The 22301-nt window shown below is 40.3% G+C and overlaps 1 protein-coding gene across 4 annotated transcripts; it reads left to right on the forward strand.

The window, feature by feature from the left end:
- Positions 1 to 3876: 3876 nt before the first annotated feature.
- gtf2a1 (general transcription factor IIA, 1) lies at positions 3877 to 14294 on the forward strand. Of its 4 annotated transcripts, none has more exons than XM_028605215.1 (11): positions 3877 to 4090; positions 4284 to 4352; positions 5837 to 5938; positions 6636 to 6825; positions 7163 to 7227; positions 8646 to 8721; positions 8862 to 9004; positions 9877 to 9981; positions 11139 to 11381; positions 12189 to 12278; positions 13110 to 14294. In XM_028605215.1, the coding sequence occupies exons 2-11, from the start codon at positions 4317 to 4319 to the stop codon at positions 13215 to 13217; spliced, it is 1158 nt and encodes a 385-aa protein (XP_028461016.1). In that variant the 5' UTR covers positions 3877 to 4090; positions 4284 to 4316; the 3' UTR covers positions 13218 to 14294. The 4 variants fall into 4 exon arrangements, with proteins under 4 accessions (XP_028461016.1, XP_028461018.1, XP_028461017.1 ...); XM_028605217.1 differs by having other exon boundaries at positions 8862 to 8986; XM_028605216.1 differs by lacking the exon at positions 4284 to 4352.
- Positions 14295 to 22301: the final 8007 nt, after the last annotated feature.

The following is a 22301-nucleotide window of genomic DNA, read 5'->3' on the forward strand; positions in this document are numbered from 1 at the left end:
TTAGTTTGGCTGTTTCCTTTAGACGGACTTGGATCAAACACGGAAACCATAATGGAGAATGACACACGTGTCGGCTACTGTGACAGCATCGCTGGTAGGCAGTTTGTGCAAGCTAACAAAAGCGGCAATTTAACCGGTTTTTTTTCCCTCTCAAAATCCAGAGTTAAATATAGTAAAGACTTAAAAGAAATATCACCCTTTCTGTTCCCCTCCTCCTTTTTCACCCCTTCGACACACAACCCACACTCACCCCCCACGTGCCGGTATAGAGTGCTAGCTTTGTGAGACTGGAGGCTCTTTAATTTGCTCTCAAGACTGACCCCAATCATTAACCTCACATATTCCCATCAACAAGGGTCTTATCATAACCATGCCTCTTCCGCCAGTTAATTATTCATTTACCTCCTCTAATCATTCAAGTTCAATACTTCTGATTAAAGCCAAGCTCAGCTTCCCCCTCCCCCCTCAGGGAAAGAAGTAAAAGAGTTAAGTGTACCAAAGAGTTCCTCGATGCCTTATCATTTTGAGTGGTGCCATTTTGGAGCTGTGTGGCAGTGGAAGCCCATTCATAATTGAAGCCGAGACAGGCTTAATCTGGAGCCAGTGCCTCCCTGTGCAGTGCGCTCCCACCACCGACACAACTGGAGCTATAGCAGCTCCTCTGTTGCTATGCAACTACAGCAAAGAAAGAGGTGGGGGTGTTGGGGGGGGGGGGGGGGATGCATTCTCTAGATCTTTAGAGGGCATCATACTACTCCGTTACCACTCAGTTGTTAGTGAGACTCAAAAGGTAGAGGCGACACGGCATGCCTCAGAAAACCCAGCTTTATGTTTGGGTCACATCTCGTAGAGTTTGAGAAACACAAGTCTCCAATCAGCTTTTTCACAAACAGCACTTTTTTTTTCTTTTCTTTTTTTTCAAAAGAAAAAGGTTACAAGTGAACTCGAAAAGCATATTCTCATCAGTGTGAGGTAGACCTTGAATTTCGCCTCGGTGAAATGAATTCAAAGAAGTCAGTTGTGACATTATACGTCTTGGAGGAAGTGTGTGTGTGTGTGCCCCCCCTGGTCTCTATCATCCATTTCCACAGAATGACCAGTGAGGCAAGTTTCCATGGAGACAGAAGTGGCGGTAACATTCTCTTGTCAGCTCTCGTTTAATGCAAAGCTTTAGCTTATTGTTTTTAGAAATGTTCCCCTGGTAGTCGCTCAGGAGAGGTGCAATTTTAATAAAACAAAACCTGTGGACGTGGCTCATCCAAAAATTCACTTACATACCTCCTTTATTGAATTATGTGTAAAATAGTTGCATGCTATACAAAGTGAATGGATCGTGTGTGTGTGCGTTTGTGTGTGCGTGCGTGTGTGAATTAAGAAAACTAGAGCTTGTTTTCTGGAGTTCTGCTATGATGTGGTGTGATCACACTCTTGTGGCAGCAAGATGTTACTACATGAAAAAGGCTCTCGAACCATAAACAAAGGCACGGAATATTCCCACACAGAAGCACTGGTACATTACAGAAATTGAATTTCAATAGTAATAAACTTAATGAAATAAAATAAATCCTTAAAAAACGGGAGGTATTTTATAAACTAAAGAGGTCTAGTATGACTTTTAACTATAGCTGTTACATAAATGTATAGTAAATTAAAAAGTTCAATGTCCCAATGTAGTCAAGTGGCCTAGTATGTATAAGTACAAGTTTAATCATTGACATTAAGTACAGAATAAAAACAAGTTAGGGGGAGGGGATGGAAATTACTGTGGTGCTAAGAGATTACTTTTTGGGCTTTGATGAGAATGAGAAAGAGGGAAGACATGCAGGAAATCATCAGAGGTCAGATTTGAACTGTGGACCTCTGTGTCGGGGCATGAACCTCTACAGTACGTGTGTGCCTGCTCTACCCACTGAGCCACGACATGACGTATTTTCACTTGGTAACAGACCATGAATCTTTTTTTTTCTGTGAATCCTGACCACTTCAAGACAAACGGCACACAAAAAAAGTGATTCAGATTGAAGTCTTAAAGGTCCCATGGCATGAAAATGTCACTTTATGAGGTTTTTTAACATTAATATGCGTTCCCCCAGCCTGCCTATGGTATCCTGCTCTGCTTTTGAGAAAATGAAAGCTCAGATGGGCCGATCTGGAATCTTCTCGTTATGAGGTCATAAGGAGCAAGGTTACCTCACCTTTCTCTGCTTTGCCCACCCAGAGAATTTGCCCCACCCATGAGAAAGAGAGAGAGACATCATGGCTTTCAAACGAGCAAAGTGGCAGTTGGTCAATGCCACACCCCCCCCCCCCCCCCCCCCCCTCTCTCCTCCTCAATAGCTACAGACACAGAAATGGCATCATATAAGGAAAGCTCATTGTGGGACTGGCTCTAGTGGCTGTAGTTCTGCTCCAAGGCTGAATTTAGGGAAAGAGACTTCAGATACAGTATTAGGGGACCACTAAGGTCTATATAAAAGAGACTTCAGATACAGTATTAGGGGACCACTAAGGTCTATATAAAAGAGACTTCAGGTACAGTATTAGGGGACCACTAAGGTCTATATAAAAGAGACTTCAGATACAGTATTAGGGGACCATAAGGTCTATATAAAAGAGACTTCAGATACAGTATTAGGGGACCACTAAGGTCTATATAAAAGAGACTTCAGATACAGTATTAGGGGACCACTAAGGTCTATATAAAAGAGACTTCAGATACAGTATTAGGGGACCACTAAGGTCTATATAAAAGAGACTTCAGATACAGTATTAGGGGACCACTAAGGTCTATATAAAAGATACTTCAGATACAGTATTAGGGGACCACTAAGGTCTATATAAAAGATACTTCAGATACAGTATTAGGGGACCACTAAGGTCTATATAAAAGAGACTTCAGATACAGTATTAGGGAACCACTAAGGTCTATATAAAAGAGACTTCAGGTACAGTATTAGGGGACCACTAAGGTCTATATAAAAGAGACTTCAGGTACAGTATTAGGGGACCACTAAGGTCTATATAAAAGAGACTTCAGATACAGTATTAGGGGACCATAAGGTCTATATAAAAGAGACTTCAGGTACAGTATTAGGGGACCACTAAGGTCTATATAAAAGAGACTTCAGATACAGTATTAGGGGACCATAAGGTCTATATAAAAGAGACTTCAGATACAGTATTAGGGGACCACTAAGGTCTATATAAAAGAGACTTCAGATACAGTATTAGGGGGACCACTAAGGTCTATATAAAAGAGACTTCAGATACAGTATTAGGGGGACCACTAAGGTCTATATAAAAGCATCCAAAGAGCACCATGTCATGGGACCTTTAATGTTGACCAACTATAAAGAATGGGGGTTGAGAATGTTGCCCGCTTTCTGCACTTTGTCATCAGATAATATAATAAGATAAATAGGAATTTGCAATTGACTAATACAATTTGCAATTGACTTGAAATCACTACACAACAAAGCACTGAAATCCAGGTTTTCCTTTTGGGTTTATATTTGTTCAATTGTTATACAAATATATCCATATAAATATGATATTACCTACAATGATCTAACAGTGTGTGTGGAAAGTATGGCTCCTGGTGATTTATTCCTTAAATGGGTCGTCATATTTACAGTTGACCCAATTCAGCATGATCACTGAGCATTATAAAGTTAATGCGATCTGTGCACATTTATTTACCGCTTACAACCACTGATGTATTATAAGCTTACAACATATCAACTACATTTCCCAGCAGCAGGTGTATTGATTGGTCATCATTTTCCACACGAAATCTCGCGCGATGTGCGGCTTGACCCTGCCCTATGTCTCGCGCACTCGCAGCTCCATCGCTCAGTATATAAAGCAGGACAACGACGGAAGGAGGACGGCTGGGGAGTCGCAGCCCGGGATTGTAAATAAGACCGCTAAAACTGTGTTTTATTTACAAAAGTGATGCCGGCTGTTTTAAAATATCTTTCCCAGTTGTTTTAAGTCGTTTTTCGTAATTTTTGGCTCTATTTCTCGCCTATTTCCGTGTGGTTTTTACACTACGCGTATAATGGCGAGCTCGGCTAACTCGAACCCAGTGGTAAGGATCAATCTCTAAGGATTGTCAGCGGGGAAAAATGGGGGTAAAGATAATGGAAAGCTCTTCGACGAGCTGTTTTTTTAATTTATTTCAGTAAAATTAATCTGCTTTAACAAACAAGTCACTGTTCTATCAAATAAAATGAGGACTTAAGTTCAGTCAATCGGCCATTTTAATCATTTTTCGAAACTAGATTGTTCTCAGATAAAGCCATCTGGTAGGAGCAATGGCTAACGTAAGAGGAGCTGTAACGTTACATAAAGTAAGTGAAAAATGGTGTAACGTTAGCTAGAAGTTTTGGGTTGGTGATGAAAATGCAATTTCAAAGTTGCAAGTTATGGGCTTTTGTCAGGTCGAGGCTTTCATGAGTTAGCTAGTAGGGTCATGATAGTAAGTTATCTTAGAGGCTTCTGAAATTAAATGTAACGTTATGGCTGAATTAATTTAATATATGGATTTTCGGTATTTTATGTTTGTGCTGTTGCTTTAGTTAAGGGTCAAGCATTGCTTGTGTCGACGAGTCATAAAGACACATGGTAAATATAAGCTAAATTGTTTATTTTGCATAATTTATAGGATGCAGATGTTCGCAAAGCACCTTCGCCACCATCCACTGCGAATGAATTTAGTTTATTTAAAAAAAATTAAAGTCTCCTTTTTCGAAAATCGTCACGTTCAATCTAATGCCTCATCATTGTCCACCATTCCACGACCAGCAGGCTGAATAGTCGTCCCAAACCACCACTTTTACCCATCTCATAACAATTTTGTCATGTTCCCCACCGACAAGGCCATAATACTAAGTCAAAGCTGAGTACTCATAAGAAATTACACCGAAAATATCCTTCACATTCCGCCACATATCGTTCAATGTACGGGGCTGTCGGCATCCCCGTCGTCTGTGCGTTTGCCGCTCCGTAAAATGGCTTCCACGTCTCTCCTCGCTCCGGTTCTGGCCCTCCTCCTTTCTGCTGCCTGGTTTTATACAGCCATATTGGCTCTCTAATATAGGCTGCCCGGGATGGGAAGGTGCTATCCGACGCTACGTCACCGGCTCTACATATAAACACCAGACTGTGCTTTAAATAGTGGAGAAGCCGAGGTCCGCGCTGCGGACATTGGGGAGAATGTAGTGCGGTGGCCTGTGTGTCTGTTGCTTTTTGGTTTCCATTGTACCGCTTTCTTCCGCTACTAAAATACGGCCGTTGTAGGCATATTAACGGTATACATTAGTTGTTTGTGTGCGCCATGTAAGCTATGCCACGGTATACCGATGGACATACTGTAACGTTATACCTCGTTGGTCGTGACAGATGGACATATATAGACCTGGTTCATATGGAGTAGCATAACAAACCGCACAGTGACGCACATACATTATAGCTAAATTCCAGGGATTGTGTCCCATGGAGCAGTTTTAGAGTTGGGCTACACATTTCCAACAGATATACACCAAATGTTACCATATTATACGCGTTATTCTAATTTGGCATGGCAAAAGTGAATTCATACCAACATGGTCTATTAGACTTGTAATGTGTAGCGGCAGCTGTAAAGCACTACTAGTAGCTGATGTCTTCCTATTAAACATATTTCTGAATACCAAACGCCAAATGTATACAAGTAAGCCCCAAGTAGCCTAGGAGTACCTGTATTGTCGTAGATATATATTTTCTTTTTTTTCTTTTTTAGCAAACCGTAATGGAAATGTGTTCTCTTTCCTTTTCTGTACTTCCTTCCTCGTAGCCTAAACTTTACAAGTCTGTGATTGAGGATGTGATCAACGAGGTGCGAGAGCTGTTCCTGGATGAGGGTGTGGATGAGCAAGTTCTTCTGGAGCTGAAAACGGTAACTGTCCCCAGCAGCATTGTTCCTGTGTACGACCACTGTAGGGTGCGCTTCATTGATTGGTTTCTGTACAAAGTATAAAGTGTGGTCTAGATCTACTTAATTTGTAAAGTGTCCTGAGATAACGTGTTATGATTTTACACTATACATTTAATTGAATAGTTCAGGAGTCTTCTTTTTTTTTTTTTTTTCTTCGACCAAGCCCTTAGCTGAAAGAGAGATGGAGCAGGGACTCCCTTTCTGCATATTGTATAACATTTAGTTGCATATGCAATGTTGTGTAAATGAAATGGTGTTTTTTTTGTTTTCATGAATAGGCCGATTCATCTTTGCTAATAATATATTAGATTCATGTTAATGTATATTTTCAGACATCATTCTCAGACTTACTTTTTGGAAGAAAAATAAACTTTCAAACAATAATTTGGAGACCCCCCTGCAGTAACTCTGAGGACCCCCTAGGTGTTGCAACCCCCTGTAGAAGATCTCTGCTCTAGTTTATTGTAGTGTAGGAACTAGCCAATCTCAAGTTTTTATTACAGTTTCCCAAATGCCAGCTCCTCCTCCTCCTCCCCCCTTCACAGTAATGGGAGTTTGAGAATGCCCCGTACAGATGTATTGTCTTGAATGAAAATGGCATATCACAAAATATTATTAAAACTCTGTGACAACGTCTTTCTTCTGCCTGATGCTTCAGCTATGGGAAAACAAACTGTTGCAGTCCAAGGCAGTGGAGGGCTTCCATACGGAGGAGCAGGCGGCCCTGCAGGCCGCTCAGCAGCACCAGCAGCAGGTTCAGCAGCAGGTTCAGCAGGTCCAACAAGTCCAGCAGGTGACCCAGCCAGCACAGGCCCAGCAAGTCATCCTGCCCCCTCAGCAGCAGCAAGGTTGGTCAGTGCTCTCACTACCACACTGCGCTGGTACAGAACGAGCTGTAAATGCAACAGTAGCATTATTTAACATCTGTGAATGCCATTTCTACACACCACAAAAATGTCCAGTAATAATACAGCCTTCCTACTGAAAATAAGGGGTTTTGAAGACAATTTCTCAATTAGAAGGCTTTCTTGACAGAAGCCGATGGTCAAAAAGTGAAATTATTATTCACAACTACCAAATGATTTAACCTTTTAGACGTTTTTTCTTTTTAATAATTTTCTTTTCTGGATATTATTATTAGTTTTGGTGCATATTATGCTATGACCTAAACATGTCTCCCCACAGCTCCCCAGCAGCAAGTCATTGTTCAGGATTCCAAGATTCTACAGCACATGAGTGCAACGGGGATGGTAAGTAGATCATGAATATATCAAATAAACACAGTTTTAGTTTGGGGTTTTGTGCTCATCAAATACACCAGTAGATGTAATGCAACAATTGCTCCACTGTAAATAGATTTACAGTGACTCACTTATGCTGAAGCCATCTGTAAGTAATATATATTTAATGAGAGAAAGGAAATATTTTTTTTCCACACATATATTTCCTAGCCAGCCAAAAAGAAGAAGAAAGGATCTTAATGCGTCTCTGCAGGCTTTTATTTTCCTTGGAGCAGGTCAACTGGTGTAGTAGCAGTAGACAAATGGAGGGGCACGATGATATGGAAAGCAAAAGAGGAGAGTTGTTTAGTAGCCTGGATTATATTAGATATAAAGCTGGGGATAATACATCCTCTTACATGTTCCTGTTTTCTCTCACACACACTGACAAACGCACTTTCCCCTTCATCAGTTTTAATTTTGCACAATGGAGTGTCATCACCTTCTCTCAACAACACTTCTGTTCAGCAAGCCATCTGTTGATGTCGAGGCTTGCATCTGTGCTGTATGACTAAACTGTTTATTGCCTCAATTCTCAAACACTTTGTTCAAGCTTTACGTGCAAATTCCTATCATTTCGCCATCAAACTTGGCAGGAATAAGGTCAAATTAATGAGTGCAAATATGTAAAGGCCGCTTTTATTACAACAGTCAAGGGAATAGAAATATTAGCGCCTTAATTGGGAAGAGGTTGTTCTCTATTTCATAAAACATAAAATCTCTAGAGAAAATAAATATCTGTGTGTGTGTGTGTACCTGGTGTGTATTTAAAAAAAAATAATAATAAAATAATGTTAGACCATTTACACCTTCACAACCTTAAAGCTCCCATAATGTAATAATGAGATTTTGATGTCTTTATTGATTATAAAGCCGGTCCAGGAGCTATGTAAATACTGTGAAAGTATCAAAATGCTCAATCCACAGATTGAGCATTTTAAACTATACTATATATGGGTAGAAAGTGCTGCTACAATGCCGTCATTCCCCGGCTTCAATGATGTTGAGAGCAGAAATGTAGAAGCCCCGGAAATGCGGACCAATCCGAGCAGACTGTGCTTTTTCAGACTGAAGCATTTAGACAGATGGTGAATACAGGTATATACAGATAGACCGAATGAGAAAAGTTTTTTTTAAACATTAAAGCATGTAAACATGTTTTCGTACAAACACAAAATAATATCAACCTGAAAATGAGCATGCTATGGGACCCTTTAAAGCTTAAGCATTCTTGTTTTCCACATTCTCAAACCCTAAAACCCTGCTTTTACGGTATGTTCAGATATAACTTTTGCCAGTGGGCTTACTGTTTGTGTGTGTGCAAGTGAGCGTGTACCTGACTGCCTTGTTTCATTCACTCACTCGTGTGTTCTCCTTTTCTCCTCTAGAGTGCAGCAGCTACCGCAGCAACCCTTGCGTTGCCCACAGGGGTCACCCCGTACCAACAGCTCATCACCAGCCAAGGTGAACCACTCACACGTTTCTGTGCATCAGATTGTGAAGAAATACTTTTTTAAATACTTTTCATATTGCCAAATTAAGTTAATTCATAGATGCATGCGCTCTCGCGGCACTCCCGTCTCGTCTGTTTGGCGCTCTCTCAGGTCAGATCCTGCAGGTGGTCCGTGCTCCCAATGGGGCTCAGTACATCATCCAGCAGCCCCAGCAGCAGATCCTCCTGCAGCAGCAGATGCAGCCTGGCGGCGTGCAGGCACCGGTCATACAGCAGGTATGCCCCATTAGACAGGTAGGAACACCTCATTTTGGTAAACCAAGGCAAGACTGTTGAAAGTTAAGAACAAAGTGGCTGGAAGTGCAGCATGGCTGCATGTATCTTGTTTCTCTGTGGTCTTTTAAAAAAAAAAAAAACAATCAACAACCTATAGCGTATAATAATTGACATCCTGTGTCTACTGAGTCCATGTCAAGTACAGTAAGCTGTTTGGATACATAGCTGTGGGTCCTCCGGAGCTGAAGCAGTGGAAGAAACTTGAAACATGGGCAAAGAAATGCCATTAAAAAATATACATTCTGGAAAATCAAGCCTACTCGAGCGTCACACTTTTCCCCAAAGACAGGGATCTTCAACATGGGGTCCTCAGAGTCAATGCAGGGGGACCTCTGAATTATTAATTCTTGAAAGTTTTTTTTCCAAAATTAAAGTTTTAACATGAATCCAGCATATTATTAGCAAATATAAATCCCCAGTGATGATAGGCTTACTGGCCTATAGGTAAGGCAGTCACTAAGGCCATCCACAGATACAGTGGTCACATGTATGTTTAACATTAAAACATGATTTGTAAAACCATGCAAACTATTAGGATATTTTAATAGCTTAGTATTTTATGCACTAAAAAGGTATGTATCAAGGTTTTAGGCCGCCTTACAAGTTATTGTAGGCCCAGTTTAATATGCAAATATATATATATAGATATAGATATAGCTATAGCATTTGCCCCCTTTACGTTTATAATTACAATAAGTTAAATGAGATTGAAATAGAATAACTTTTGGCATTTTAAGATGTAATTCCCACATATGTGTACAAGGACAATACAGTAATATTTATCCTAGAGCTTTTGCAAAGTGTGAGTTTTTCCTGTTTACTGTGTCCAGGTCCTGGCTCCTCTTCAGGGAGGCCTGCCCCAGCAAACAGGAGTCATCATCCAGCCGCAGCAGATTGTCTTAGCTTCAGGAAACAAAGTCCAAGGCAATACACAGGTCAGCACTTCTTCAATTCCTTTAATACTAGGGGTGTCATGATTCTCCAAATCTTCGATTACATTTTCACTTTTCTTTTTTGTAAAGCACAGGTTGCTATGCCATTATTCGAATAATATTCGAAGATTTAATGCTCAAGTGCAGCCTGTTATTAATATGTACTACGCTACTCAGGCTTATGCATTGTCAATGCCACTATCAGCATGTGGTTGTTGTTACACGTTCTGTCCACTAGAGGGACTTCCAACATCAGCCTGGCCTTGAAGGGGACCTACGTCATGGCGCATTGCATTTCTGGCACACCGATCTCTGTTTACATTCTTTTCCCACCACAAGCACACAGCGAAAAACCCAAATCAACAGAGAACTCTGTATTGAAACATGATCTAACCAGTGTAGTGAAGCGGCTCAGTTGTAAAGGCTAACTGTGCTCGGTTAGCACAATGACATCACGCTAGAAAGCAGAGCCGAAACGATTTGTCAAAAAATAAAGTAACAAATGTTAGCCACGATGCTAACAGCATTGATAACTGAGGCAAACGGTGGTGTCAGTGCTATCAAACTTTGTCACTCACTGGAAATCCAAAATACTTCCACACCGGCGACTTGGGGGTTCAAGTTCTCTCGATGGGTCTCCTGTAGTTGCCATGCTATCTTTTGACTGGCTGTAGCTAAGTTAGAGGAGTTTGACTCGCAGCACTTCAAAACGTGTTTTTTTTTTTTTTTTCCCGCTTGACAAGCCGACCGGACGTGACATGGGGGCGTGGCAGCATCGACTATTCCATTTTTTTTTTAATTCAAAGTTCGAGATTGTGACTTTTTTTGGTCAGTTTCGAATCAAAATCTTGACACCCTTATTAAATACTGATTTAATTGGTCTTTTCTGGAAGTTTGCTAGGCACTTTTTGTCTGAAACATACTTCTGTTTTCCCACCTATCCTTGCCTTTTTTTTGTCATGTTATTAACATCTATCTATTTGGGACTGAAGTACGTTCAGTTCAGAAGTTGTTAATATTATCCTTAGCATGTACAATGTTGCACAGGAAGCCTGATCTAGAATTGTGTTGTTTTTCTACATATTATATCTATCTATCTATCTATCTATCTATCTCCTCTAACTAGCTAATGAAACTTATGACCTGACTTTCCCCGTTAGGTGATGCAGGCAACAGCTCTGACGCAGCAGCCTGGTCAGGCAGCAACAGCTCAGGTCCAGCAGGCCCAGGGTGCAGCTGCAACACAGGGCCCACCACAGGCCCAGCAGCAGGCCCAGATGCTCCAGGTGGACGGTGCCGGAGACACCTCCTCGGAGGAGGACGAGGATGAGGAGGAGGAGTATGATGAAGATGAGGAGGAGGAGAAGGACAAGGATGGGGGGGAGGACGGGCAGGTGGAAGAGGTGGGCACCACATGAAACCAGACTGTAAAATGTGAAGTGAAACAGAACAATAATGGCAGCTGCATTGCAGTGTTGGATGCCGTCAGGCTCCGCAGATAATAATTAGACTTGCTGTAAGTGGATCAGTTTCTGAAAAAGCAAGCAAAATGAGCTATCATGTTCAGGAGAAATAAGTTGTGTTAAGGCTGAGTTATGGTTCTGCGGAAGCTCCACGCAGAGCTTTCGCCGAAGCCTACGTAAGTGGTGTGGGTGTGAGGGTGAGTGTTAGAGCGAGTGAAGTGAGAGTGACGGCGATTAGCTTCGGAGCGAGGACTCTGGAGAACAGGGGAGGCATAGTGGGAGAAACAAAGCGTCTCCCCTGTTCTTTCTGACCATGGTCAGAAATCTGTAGCAGGAAAAATTAACCCTCTCCTTGATTTCACGTTGTTTATGGAGAAGTAGAACCAGGAAATCAGGGGGAAATGCAACGCTACCAAGCCACGGTCGAGACACGTGCGTCGCCGCAACGTGTAGTTAACGTTTCTGGGTGGGTGCACGTCAGGCTACGGCGTGGGGTCGGTATCTCCACGTACCCACGGGGTCGATTTAACGCAGAAGCATAAATCAGCCTTTATACTGTATTGTCTTTCCCCCAGGTAATACATTTGAATCATTTCGTAGTATGTGTTTCTCTCATAACGTATCCGCAGTCAGCCCCTCTGTGTGTTTTTTATTTTTGTCAAGACAAGTAATTCCGCTTCAAAGGCCTTTTCACCATATCCAGAAGATTAAATATCCAACTTTTTTTTGGTTTTGTTTCCTCGTCAGGAGCCGCTGAACAGTGGTGACGACGTCAGTGATGAGGAGGACCAGGAGCTGTTTGATACAGAGAATGTAGTGGTGTGCCAGTATGACAAGGTAAGAGAATATGGTACGACAAAACTCAATCAACCTGCATATATCAGTATTCATGTGCTGTATGTAGAATTTACACTAACGCATGTCTGTTTTTTTTTTTATATTTGTAGTTATTTGTTTAATTTCAGTTCATCAACTCTCTAACCGTGGACAAGTCACCAGTCTGTTGCAGGACTAGCACACGTATAGGCTGACGTTGACACATTTACACCTACAAGCAGTTAGGAGTCACCAATTTGTAATCAATTCAGTAATCAAAAAAAATATCTGATGACCAAGGAGACAATACAAACAAAGGACACAGCACAGCAGTTTTACTACACAGAAGGACTTTAAACATTTTTAAATATTAGTCATTTCATCTTAATAAAACAAATACTACAGATATTGTTAGAACTTTGAAGTTATGATATCTTTGCCCTCATCGCACAGTTCCACCGTAAAAGTTTGTTTCATGGCAGTTTTCATCTCATTGTTTTTATGACAAAAGATTATGCTGCCGTAAAATTTGCATTTTGCCATACTTTTATCATGTGAGAGCATTTACTATTGGATATTAGCGCTGCATTTGGTAGATGCCCATTTTTGCCTTGAGTGCAGCGTTTGATCGGCAGTATCCTACAGGTCTAAGTGGTTAACAAAAGGTTTTGATGCTAATTCAGTGCTTTTAAAGAAGTATTGGTCAACGCTGGTTAACATAAGCATGTGTCCGGTTGAGTCTTCTGTGTGCAGGGGCTAAAGACATTAGAGACTGTGTCCACTGTAAAATGAAACGGTGTCCGTCTGTCCTCGACGCCCACAGCATTCATTTCCTTTTTCTTTACTCCCCAGATTCACAGAAGTAAGAACAAATGGAAATTCCACCTGAAGGACGGGATCATGAATCTGAATGGGAGAGACTATGTCTTCTCCAAAGCCATTGGGGATGCCGAATGGTGAAGTAGAAAAAAAAAACAAAAAACAGACGAAGCAACAGGAGCAGGAACTCTGTAACTCCTTCTATCCAGTTAACAGACACTTTTAATATCCTTCCATATCCTGTGACTGGATTCATTTCAGGAAACTTCTTCTGAGTCTTTGAGAACTCCGAGGAACCCAAAGGACTGTGAGGTACCGTTAGAAAAACAAAACAAACCTGGGTGTCGTCAAAAACGCTCGACTGGCCTTGCGGGATGCAAAACCTACAAGGGTAAGGGAAAGCCTGTGAATATAGCGTTCTCCATCTTTTTTGCTTCTTCCAGGCTTCTCCACGTTTAGTTTTTTTTTTAATTTTTTTTCCCTGAGAGAATTCACGTGCATTGGAACGTAAGCATTTCACATCGTACAGGTGTAGTGGACCTGGGTGATCTGGCCTGTCCTGCCACAGGAGGGTCAGCGGTCATTCATTAGAACCCCGTAGATGAGAAACACCTTCATGATGCACATGACTGTAGTCGGTTGACTGGATTGACTCGTGTCTACATTTAAGTCCAAACTTAGTGCCACCAGTCAGAATCAACATTTGGCTTCTGATTTTTGTTCTTTGATCATAACTTGTCTCAATTCATGGGTAATGAAAATGCTGCTCCAGAGTGTTTTTATGTAGTGAACAGTTTAAATTTTTTTTTTTTTTTTTTTTTTTTTATAAATGTGTTCAAGACAAAGAAGGTAAAAATTACATGAAACCCTAAAATAATTAATAGTTGTTAAATGGCATTATTTTATTCCTCTTAATGAGTGCTCAATCCAAAAATATTTAATTAATTTTCCTCATCTGCTTCTCTGGAGCTTCATTTCATCTTTATCCAAACTCTTTAACAACAACAAAAAGGAAGAACCGATCCAACACTGAATTTATTTAAGAATTGTACAAAATGTCTGAAAGTTTGTCATGTTGGTGTATCTTCTTTGCTCTTATTTTAGTTCCATGCAGCCGTCTGAAAATTTGCACTGTCAGTTTTTCAATGTGTCGTGAAATTAGTCAGTCAAGTTAATCAATAGCCACAGGGTGGGTGTGTGTGTGTGTGTGTGTGTGTGTGTGTGTGTGTGTGTGTGTGTGTGTGTGTGTGTGTGTGTGTGTGTGTGTGTGTGTGTGTGTGTGTGCGCGCGCGCGCGTGCGAGACTGTACAGTGACTGTCAGGCTAGTGGTGAGTGTGTTCACGTGTGTATGTTGATTGTGTGTTGTCACCGCTTTTCTCTGGAAATCTATTCAAGTTTTTTTTTTTTTTTTTTTTTTTGCACAACCCACAATCTCAAAATGTCTCGGTAGAAAATTAGTTTTTAATTAGTCATGTTTTGGTGGGGACAGGGCGATGTCCTATTTTAATTTTTTTAATTTATTCCTGAAAGTTTTTTTTTTTTTTTTTTTTTTTTTTTTTGAAAGGTTGGAAAGCCGCACCAAACTGTGCTCTTATAATCTAATAAGTGTTCCTTTTTTTTTCTCTGTCGGTTGGACAAAGCTACATAAAGCTGGGATCCAAATAATTTCGTCCACCATATGTTCTCCTGTGCTTTCATTTTATTCATGACTTTTAAATGAGAATATTTTCTATCAAAGTGAGTTTCACTCTGGGGCCCGTGTGTTTCTCTGCAGTTTGTTTTTAGTGGCCCTGTTGCAGCAATTTGAAATAAAGTATGTGTTTTTTGACTGTTGTGTCGACTTGGTTGATGGTTGGCTCTATAGAATTAGATTTTAAAGAACCCTTATTTACAGAGGAAGCACTGATAAGGTAACCAATGAAAAACCAAAAGGTGTAAATTAAGTAAAATAAGTTTTCTTACAGTACATTTTCCTATATGTGATATCATGGTAATAAAATCTAAACAATAATAAACAAATTATTTTAGATTGTCGTTTCCCCAATGTAGGAAATGGATGGCATTATTTTTAAAAAATTGCATCCATTTTGATTTATGTACACCGAAAACAAAGGCTGACACTGGTAGTGGCTCATTATTATCCTCAAATAACATAAATGTGGGTGCCCAGATAGCTCAGTTGGTAGAGCGAGCGCCCATATATAGAGGTTTACTCATCGACGCAGCGGGCCCGGGTTTGACTCCAACCTGCGGCCCTTTGCTGCATGTCATTCCCCCCCCTTTCCCCTTTAATTTCTTCTGCTGTCCTATTAGAATAAAGGCTGAAACTGCCCAAACAAATAATCTTTAAGAAAGAAATAAGTGCCCAAAGAGATTTCAAACACATTTCAAGTAGAACACTGAAAAAGGAAAAAACCCGGGCTTTCAGGATATTATTCAATAGCTCTCCGTGATTAGTCACGATCAAAAAAACATCCGCTCACAGTTGCTTAATTATTTTATTTTCTCCTTATCAATTGCTGTTGCGTGTGCCTTTTGAACTCTATTTCAGTTTTTCTGATATTAAATGATAGGTGAGCTTATGAGAAGGATGTCTATAAAAATGTATTCTCTGCTTTCTGACTGTGTTGTTGTGTGTTCTAACTGCTAAGATAAATGTATTGTTGATATTCATTTAATAAAAAAAATTAAATCAAGTTTGTAACAAAAGTCATAAGGTCAATGTCAATTTTTAGCCCAAATTTAAAACGGTTGAATTAATGTCACTGTCAACCTCTTTATTCAAGACGAATAGTCTTCAAGCACTTGCTATATTACCATGGTTACTATCCCGTTTTGTCCCCACAGCCCTAGCCGATCAACTCTACCCCTTCATCAACATTACCCGCCATCTTCCTAATGTGCTTGTTTGAATCGATGATTGAATGGATGTTAATGTAAAAGTAGGAATTTTTTCTATAATTCTTTTCATAATGAACTGCCAATGGTAAAGTCCAGCCAAGTTTGCATTTGTGTTTCTACCACTTGGAGTTGCAGGAACTGGAATTTCAACCTTTTGAGCTTCAACTATTTATCCATTACTGTTAAAGCTATAGTGCATAGTTTCTGTGGCCCCCATGAGGAATTTTAGGTAACGACAACAAATCTGTTAGCCCACCGCCCCCACTCCTCCATGCAGTTGCTAGTAGCCAAGGAGGACAGGAGGATTAAAAAAAACATGGACTCTTCAGAGGTAATTATCTTCACTCAAGTTTCTGCAGACATCATTTTCTAAACAGCCATACTAAGAAATACAGAGAGACATGAGCTGATAGTCTACAAATTAGCTTTGTAGCAACTAATTTGGCAATGGCTTGAATGTAAAGGACGTTTAAAATTACCTTTAGCTAACTTTTGTAACAACTTATCCATTACCATTAGCCAACTATTTTAACAATTTATCCATTATGGTTAGCTAGCTATTGTAACAATGTATCCATTATATTTAACTATTGTAACAATTTATAACAGCTAACTATTGTAACAACTTATCCATTAATGTTAGCTAACTATTCTAACAATTTATCCATTATGGTTAGCTAACTTTTGTAACAACTTATCTTTTACCTTTAGCCAACTATTGTAACAATTTATCTTTTATGGTTAGCTAACTATTGTAACAATTTCTCCATTAGGCTACTATTAGCAATTTCAACCAGTTTGCTTTTAGCTTATATTTATCCATTACCTTAGCTAACTTTTCACTTCTGTGCTCACTTGCTAACTACATGCTGAAATGCAACACATAGTTTTCAAGTGTTATAGCTGACTCAATATGGGTATATATTATTTAATCAAATCTTAATTTCAAAATTTTCAAATTAGTTGAGTTACTCCACATATCCTGGCAACTGCAGCAGGGAGCCCTGGTTGGAAAATTGCTTCTTTACATCTGAGGCTAAATAGATGTGTAAATCCCAGAATCTGCCTCAGCCTGTCTTCAATTCCACTTTTCTAGCTGTATAATCCAGTGTCTGGATGGCTGTCAGGGTATGCTCGGCATGGGCGTTCTCCTGCCTTTCCTCTAATTCCTAACCAAACTGATACTATCCCTGTGTATTTCCTTGTGGTGTAATTATGAGATAAAGGTGTGGTGCTGTCTGGGATTAAAGATGAAGCAGAAACTACATGGAGATTTTTGCCCGTGATTGTGAATGGATTTGAGGCAAGCTGTCTATTCTGTAATATATCACGCTTCACAAAGACTTATTCAGTCATCCTGAACAAGACCTAGTGGAGGAAGAATGTATCCTTGCTGCTTCTGATGAAGTGGGCCCTCTTGCTACTCCTGGGCACTCAGACACAAGAGTCTGTGCTGCTGGCGAATAAGGCTTATAATGAGGCCCTGGAGATGTCTAGCTTAGACTCTATAGCTTTCTCTGCTTACCACCTAACTGATGATGACTGCCAATCAGCCGCATGGCAAAATAGAGTTTGTAGGCTTCAGTGGAATGTAGTAGCCAGGCCTGTTGGCTGTGGCATGTTGAGTTTATCATAGTCTGTGAAGCTCTTTTGGCCAAAGAGCCTATCTCCATTTCTAATGGAGATTCCTCCTTTCCTGGTTTTCCTCCATTGTTAAATTCCATGTAGCTACTTCAGTTCCAAGGTCCTGGTATTGTCACACTGTCATAACTTTATGTCACAGAAATAGAACCGAGCAATCTTTTAAAGCCTCTGAACATCCACACAGGTGTTTTCGGTTATTCTGACTGATTAGACCTCTGCTCAGGTTAAACGGGGTCCAGAGCTTTGATGGGAATGTATTAGCTCACAAATTTTCATCTACCTATAGCAACGATAAAGGTGTCATTTGCAGTATGCAACAGGTGCAATATACCTTTTTCACGGCAGACATGTTGACATGTCATAGTGGCAAAAGCACCGGCGTATTCAAAACCATTAATGATGGCTGCATTCCACTCAGGAGAGGCCCTGGTATTGGGCATGCTGACTCACTGAAATAGCTTACTGGGACACTAGATGGAATCGAGCCATCGTTAAGGTTATCAATTCCAGCTGTGCTTTTCCTACTATGACAAGTCAAAATGTCTGCAGTGAAGAAAGGTCCATAAAGCGAAGAGGAGACTCAGGAAGATGTCAGTCAATCAGTTTAAACACACCCACACACACGGGGAGAGGCCTAATCAGCCAGATTAACTCCAAACACGTGTGGGTTTTCAGGGCCTTTAATGTTGTTCGTAACACCTGTGCTTTTCTTACTATGACAAGTCAAAGATTACCTTTGTGGCGAAGTGGATTCACTCACTGTCTTATCAGGTCAGTTTTAATCTTTCTTCTTGGGGAGGATATCAGTTAATTTAAAGTCTTTGCAAATAGTCCAAGTGAAGTTGTCTCCTCATCAAAGTCGTTGTTTTTTTTATTTATTTTTTTATTTTTTGTCAATCCAGGTCCAAAGGTAGCAGTAGGCTCCAACTGAAGTGCTTGTTGGATGGTCTGAATCCTCTTCCCCCAACACCTTTCCAACATCAGCGAGCATGCCAACATCACCGAGCGAATGAGCAGGGTGAGTTGAGGAAATAAGCAGGGTTTTCCGTAAAGCTTATTTTCTTGTTCTTGACACAGTTACCTTTGTCACTTTCTGTGTGTACAAATAAGTACAAGACTATGAATGCGTTAGAGGAAAGATGACAGTGTACCCAGTTATCCCCGTGTTTGAACTAATACGGGGAACTAATCCCCGTATTGAAAATCGCATCTTGTCCGACTTTCGAGCGTGGGCCTTTGGAACAGCCGGGGGCGTAGCCGTAATTTCAGAAGCGAGGGGGCAGATTGTTCAGGAGGATGAATTTTATTGAAAGATCATGTAACATTTGTCTCGCGGATTCCAATTAGCCTACATTTAATTTATGATTGATGGAAACACTGACATTTCCATAAACCCTTCCGTACTGTTTTACGGCCGCATCTTGCCCAATGGGAGACCTGTTAACGTTTAACTAGTGTAGGGGTGTCCAGGGGCAGGCCTCCCCAAATAAATCTTTGGCCGTAATAGCCCAAATTCTGTCGCCTCTGGCACATTCTAATTACAGTATTCCATCACATACACTGATCCCAATTATTGCATATTCAAATGAGGTTTCCTCCCTATATTCTTTTGTGTATATATTTTTATTATATATTATTTCATCATTGCCTATATCTGTAAGAGTCTATCAATCAACTGACAGAACCTGAGTAACGTGCACGTCGCCTACTTATGGTGCGTTCAAATCAACTCAGACGTGTTGTAAGTGTCCGCTACGCCCTTGGGAACAGCAATGAACACTTTTGACATGGTCAGACGGCACGTCATACGAATTAGTGTCGTTCTGAGTAAAACCCAGCTTTAAAGACTTTAGTCTGACTCAAGTTCAAGCCCTGTGCTTTGAGTCCACACCTCTGCTGATAAAAATGATGGATGGAACCAATCATCTTTGGCAAAAGAGAAAAGTTCCAATATTGTCTTGCAAAGTATGCAAATCCGTTTCTTAAGGCCCCAGTTTCAGCATCTTTTGGTATTGGAATATCTTGAAAAAATTAAGTTGTAGCAAGAACAGTCCTTCGAGAGGATCAGTGCACAAGTAACTGAAAGACTTTATTAAAAATTCGGATTTCGGATATCACATGCCATACACTCCACCTGGGCAATGGAAATGAGTTTGTTATGACCTAGACATTTGCACAAAAAGATCAAACCGAGTGAGAATCTTATTGTCCTGCATGGATGTAGATCGTTCATGAATCAACTTCATGTCATGGTGAAATATTTGGAGGCAGTAAAAACTATAAAAACTCTTGTCCTAAACTTTTGTGGTTGATGAGTAGAACCACTCAGACAACACAGAGACCAATGTTTTCACGGACTTAGATTCTGTGGTTCCCTCTAGTAGTCATTCAAGAGTTTTCTGAGAGAGAGAGAGAGAGAGAGAGAGAGCGAAACTTGACTCTACAAGAGGACCGTCCATGCCTACTGGCCCATGGGATAACGTAAGGAAAGACGTCATAAATGCAGGGATTTTATGTTCCCAGGAATAATCGCTGGATGGAGACTTGAAGACTCTGACCTCCTCCGAGGCTATTCTAAATCTCCTGATAGAAAACTCAGTTTCTCTGTTCAGTCTTTCTCATGGTTCTTTTCCCACTGTCTTTTGAGTTTAGCAACATAATCTGGTGTTTGCGAGGTGCATCGTCGGGTCCTGCCCTGCTTATTTGAGGAACGGCTCGGCGATGGGTTTATTTGAAATACTGGGAGAGGAATGGTCAGGCAGGCCTGAGAACCAGTAATGTGAAGAATGTCAAAATAAATCCAGTCCAAGTCGCCATCGGTTCATTCGCCACTTTGGTTTCTCTGATATATTCTCTGATATTTAGTATGATCATCCTAATGGCTTTGAGAAAACGCTTGACATTTTAATGAGTCCTAAGTAGAGGTGTTTCAGAGGGCAGGTATGTCACCAAGGTTTCCTGGTGTTCACCCATGCAATTGTGCAGCGATTTAGATTTTTTATCAAACCTGACATGCGCACACTCGTGCAACAAGTATGACATGTGGGTTAACGTGAACTGGCAGTGGAAGGGAGGAGGCCCCTTACAAATGCAGCCAGGCACATCATGCTCCAGCTCCGTGTGCTTAGCTTTTGAAGGGTCCACACTGGATCGTTGTGAATGGGTGATTGGAGGAGATGGACACGAAGCTGTGGAAAACATTCAGCTGAAAATGATGTCCTGTCGGTCTGTTCGGAATTTACAGCGTGAGTCAAGTCTGGAACACAGCGAGCAGATGCCACTCTTAATTTTTTCAACTTTTTAAAACTAGAAAGCCTTCCAGTTTTGAGGTTTCAACGATTTTCAAACTCAGTAATGCTTTGAGAAAGCATAAGAGTGGTATACAGTTGGGAATGCTGTACTATATTTTCCATACTGAAACAAACTGTCGAGCAGTCTGGTCAAATATCTTCACGCCAACTTTTCAAGCAAAATTAAAAAAGGTCTGAAGTGATCCCTCTTTCCTGGAAAGTCCCCCGGTTCATCTGTATGTTTTCTTGAAAAAAATGTCACCCAGCAGATGAAATACTAACCAGATGTTAAGCCGCCATTGGCAGAAGGTGTCCTTTAACTCATAATGGCTCAGTATCGCACGAGTTACAGCGCTGCAGCTCACACATGTCTCAGCTGTATTTGCTTTAAGCTCTCCCGGCGAAGGCAAAGCTATCTCTGCTGATTGTATAAGTCACATGTTTCTGTAAGAGGATGGAAAAATATCACGATCATGCTAGAAAAACAACCATGACATTCCAGAGGAGAGACAAGGCTTTAACAGTATATATTTGTGATTATCATACCTGTCTGTAATTTGCAGAAAATTGCTAATAATCCAAATATGTCTTGTGTTTACTTTTGTAATTGGATCACATGCTCTCGGGAGATGAGGACGTGCCTCTGCAAACTTTGCTTGATCAATGTGGAAAAAAAGGGAAAGTAAAAGTATTTGGTATCATCATTAAAAAAAAAAACTCACAATAACACAAAGAACACAAGTACACACATATTTTATGAATCTATGAAAGTGATACATCAATTTTGTTCAGGTATAAGCCACATAAAAGTACAATTTTAGAGTCCACTTTCCAACATCACAGAAGTACTGTACTATACCTGTCTATGTTTTCTTTTCAGTTTCAGAGTTAGGGTTTCAGGTTAACACACAAAAAAACACCAATATGTCTTGTTTTCATCCATAAATCATCATACACTGTCGGGTATTGACATTATATCCAGAGATATTGATGAGACAATAATAGATGCAGTGTTTTTACATTTAAAAACATTTAAAACAAGTTTTCACTACAAACCGCACTGAGCCAGCAGGCTGTCCTTTAACAAAATAGCCAAGAATGAATAGAGCGACTTAGGAAGGTCTTATCGCAGGAAAGTTTTAAGTTTAGTTTTAAAGATCTGTCATATTTCCTTATATATCAATGCTAGACTGTGGAGAGGTAAAACTAAATTAAAGATACTGAAAAATCGATTTTATTCATAGTTGTATGTATGTATGTATGTATGTATGTATGTATGTATGTATGTATGTATGTATGTATGTATGTATGTATGTATGTATGTTTTAGTTATAATCTTTACTATATTTCCTTAAAATAATCTGTTCTTTTCTAGCCTGTCCCTCCAAAT

The sequence above is a fragment of the Perca flavescens genome, chromosome 18, assembly GCF_004354835.1.
Source record: "Perca flavescens isolate YP-PL-M2 chromosome 18, PFLA_1.0, whole genome shotgun sequence".
NCBI lineage: Eukaryota > Metazoa > Chordata > Actinopteri > Perciformes > Percidae > Perca > Perca flavescens.

Excerpts from the sequence above, each read along its gene's own strand:
- gtf2a1 (XM_028605215.1), top strand. The coding sequence starts at position 4,317 with ATGGCTAACGTAAGAGGAGCTGTAACGTTACATAAA. Across the intron at positions 7,228-8,645 it reads ACATGAGTGCAACGGGGATG|AGTGCAGCAGCTACCGCAGC; the intron begins GTAAGTAGATCA and ends TTTCTCCTCTAG. Across the intron at positions 8,722-8,861 it reads ACAGCTCATCACCAGCCAAG|GTCAGATCCTGCAGGTGGTC; the intron begins GTGAACCACTCA and ends GCGCTCTCTCAG.